Source organism: Vicia villosa, linkage group LG7, assembly GCF_029867415.1.
Source record: "Vicia villosa cultivar HV-30 ecotype Madison, WI linkage group LG7, Vvil1.0, whole genome shotgun sequence".
In the NCBI taxonomy this organism is placed as follows: domain Eukaryota; kingdom Viridiplantae; phylum Streptophyta; class Magnoliopsida; order Fabales; family Fabaceae; genus Vicia; species Vicia villosa.
The window spans coordinates 687609-690796 of NC_081186.1; the positions used below are offsets into that span (position 1 = coordinate 687609).

The 3188-nt window shown below is 35.4% G+C and overlaps 1 protein-coding gene across 1 annotated transcript; it reads right to left on the bottom strand.

Annotated features, from left to right (window-relative positions):
- Positions 1–1009: 1009 nt before the first annotated feature.
- LOC131616856 (uncharacterized) lies at positions 1010–2830 on the bottom strand. The gene is made up of 5 exons (XM_058888313.1): positions 2403–2830; positions 1990–2295; positions 1648–1899; positions 1178–1487; positions 1010–1111 (listed from the first exon to the last, which is right to left on the bottom strand). Exons 1-5 carry the CDS (start codon positions 2828–2830, stop codon positions 1010–1012), a joined length of 1398 nt encoding a protein of 465 aa, XP_058744296.1.
- Between the last annotated feature and the right edge of the window lie 358 nt (positions 2831–3188).

Here is a 3188-nt window from a genome sequence, read left to right on the forward strand (position 1 = left end):
GTAATTTAAGAAGGGTTAATACTTATTTTCACCCTTGTCATATGGGGTTGATTCGAAAAACCCCCCTGCCAAAAAGAAAGTTGCAAGAATTCCCCTAACATTTGAAGATTCTCTCGTTTTAAACGTTGTAAAATTTTTATTTTTGAAATCAACCTTGCCACTTGAAGGACTCTATCATTTTGAACCCTGTAAATTATTATATTTAGTAAAACCAACATTGCCTGTCATATTCCAAAGGGTTTAAAATGACATAATTTACAAGATTATAGGGTTCAAAATGACCGAATCTTCAAATGGTAAGGTTGGTTTTAACAAATATTTTACAAGGTTTAAAACGAGAGAATCTTCAAATGTTAGGTGAATTTTTGCAACTTTTATTTTTTTTGCAGGGAGATTTTTCAAACCAACCCTATATGGCAGGAGTGAAAATAGGTATTAACCCATTTAAGAATTCAAAATGACAAACTTTTTATAAAAATTTAAGTTGAAGTCAATACATATTATAAAACAAAACAAAAGAACTCATGAATACAAAAAAAAAATTCAGCAAAATAAAAGGAACAGTATACTCAGTGGCGGACCCAGAAATTTTACTATAGCTATTGTGAGTCAACTAGCCTCTTCGGGAGCCCTCATTTTGAACACTGATTCGAAACTCTTTCAGCTACAATACCAGTCTTTTGTTTACTTCTGCAGGTGACCAACTTCCCTTCCCCTCTCCTTCTTGCTACAGGAGTTGGGCAAAAAAAATTAATTGCACGTTACATGTGACCATATATAAATAGCCATAAAGTGTGCTACATAAGAGAGATGAAACCTAACCTGCGAATAGTGTGCTAAATAAAATTAAGAGGTAAATGCCCTCTCCGAGACTTATTTGCAGTGAATGTTTGAATAATATCAAAAAATTTAAGTGACTTGAATATATCCCGCTCGGTGTAACATATCATCAAGTCATTGAACCATACATCGTTGATCTTGTTGCACAAATTAAACTTGATAATCTTCATTATGCTCTTTCAACAGATGCTGTCGACACCGGTAATATCAAAGCCAACTCAATGAGCTTGTAGACCAATGGAAATACCAAATGTTTCTCAGTTTGAACCATCTTCATAGCCAAACTTTGAACATCTTCACAAGAAGTAAATGAAGCATGCCTTTTCACTTGATGTACATAAGTCTCAAGTTGCTCCTTTATTGTTCCACGGTCATCATCAGAAAAGCCTGCATGATAAACATTAGCAAGACGGGCAAGCTTATCAACATCAAACTTGAAAAAAGAGTTCTTGGGGTCAATACATGAGAAGAAATCCAGCACAATGTTACTTCCTTCACTAAACCAATGATCCATCTCCACACATATTTTGTCAATAGCAACATAAAAAATCTCTGCACGGTAATGGTGAAGATTAGTGGCAGTCCTCCCTTCTCTTCTTGAACGACTCCAAATCGGTATTTCTTCATCCATATTTGGCACCGGAATACTTTAAGCAAAACAAAATTCTTGGACATGAATAAACAAATCATCCCAACCACACTCTCTCAATGTAGCCAACCGAGATTTAACATCATCAACTAATTCCATAGCAAGCACAATATTAAGATCTTTTGTTTGCAAGATTTTTGAAAGTTCATTTGTGATACCAAACAACTTTAACATAAGCTTCAAAATGAAAGCAAATTAAAAAGCTCTCCAAATTTTCTATCAAACCCGCCGCTTGAGATGGTCCACGTCCATCTTCATCAACAGTACTAAGCACCTCTAACATGGAGGACCACATCTGATCCAAACGAATCAAGGTAGTATAATGTGAACCCCATCTAGTATCCCCGAGTCTATCGAGACTAGATGATTGGTGTAAGCCCTTTCCTTGAGATATCTCACCACTCGCAAGTCTATTCAAAATATCTTGGTGTTATGCCTCCTTAAAAGTATACTTTCTCTTGCAAGATGCATTTGTTGTGGTTAAAATCAAGGAGATGTACTCAAAGAAATCATGAATAGATGAGCAACTACTAGCAACAGACACAACCACCAATTGCAAACGGTGAGCATAACAATGGACATAGAAACCATAAGGGTTTTCATCTAGAATCTTTCTTTGTAAACCATTAAACTCACCTCTCATATTTGAAGCGCCATCATATCCTTTCCCTCGTATCCTTGAAATAGATAACGTGTGACGATCGAGAATACCATAAAGAGCATCCTTTAATGCCTCTGATGTAGTATATTTGACATCATGTAGAGAAATAAATCGTTCCACAACTTTCCCTTTGTCGTTCAAGAATCTAGAAATATAAATAAAAATTCAAATGTATTCATCTAAATTTAAATGAAATTTACAAGTTTAAGTTAATAATTGTAGTAGTTTCAATAACAAACTCATTTTACTAACCTCAACATCACCGCCATTTGTTCTTTGACAGATATATCACGTGACTCATCAATAAGCATAAAGAATTTTCTATCACCAAGCTCTTCCATAATCACCTTGGTAACTTCATGTGCACAACACGTTGCAAGCTCCTTTTGAATGTCATCGGAAGTCATTGTGCAATTTTTTGGACCATGATCAAAAGCATCTCTCACTTTTTCGTCATTAGATTTTACCCAATCCACCATCTCTCTAAAATTTCCCTTTTTTAGAGAAGTAGAGCTTTCATCATGGCCACGGAAAGCAATGCCTTGTGCTATGAGATATCTAGTACAATCTAAAGAACAAGCTAAATGGATCTTATACAATTCTTCTGATTCCCTAGTTTCTCTAGCAAAGATACTTGTCACACTTTGTCTCTGATTATTATAATCGTCATAGTGTTTCATACATGAGTTGTGCTTACTATCATGACTACCAATATGATATTTAAAGCCTTTATATGTAAGTTACAAGTTTTTTTTTCTATCTGCGATGCCTGTTCTCCTGTTTTTTTATCTGTGTTGCCTGTTCACATGCCATGTTTGCTAGGATCTTTGTGATGCTCCTTGTTAGGGTGCTCGGTTCTGTTTCTCTAGGAGACGTGAATGGAGATAGAAACAGAAAATTTTGAGTTGAATTATGACGCTCTAATTTCTCCATTGCACGTTGGAGGTACGTAGGCACAGGGTACGAACGCCCTAGAGAGCGACTTTGTTCTTATTTTTATTTTGTTCAAACTTTTCTTTTTCTTTGTTTTGTTTGATT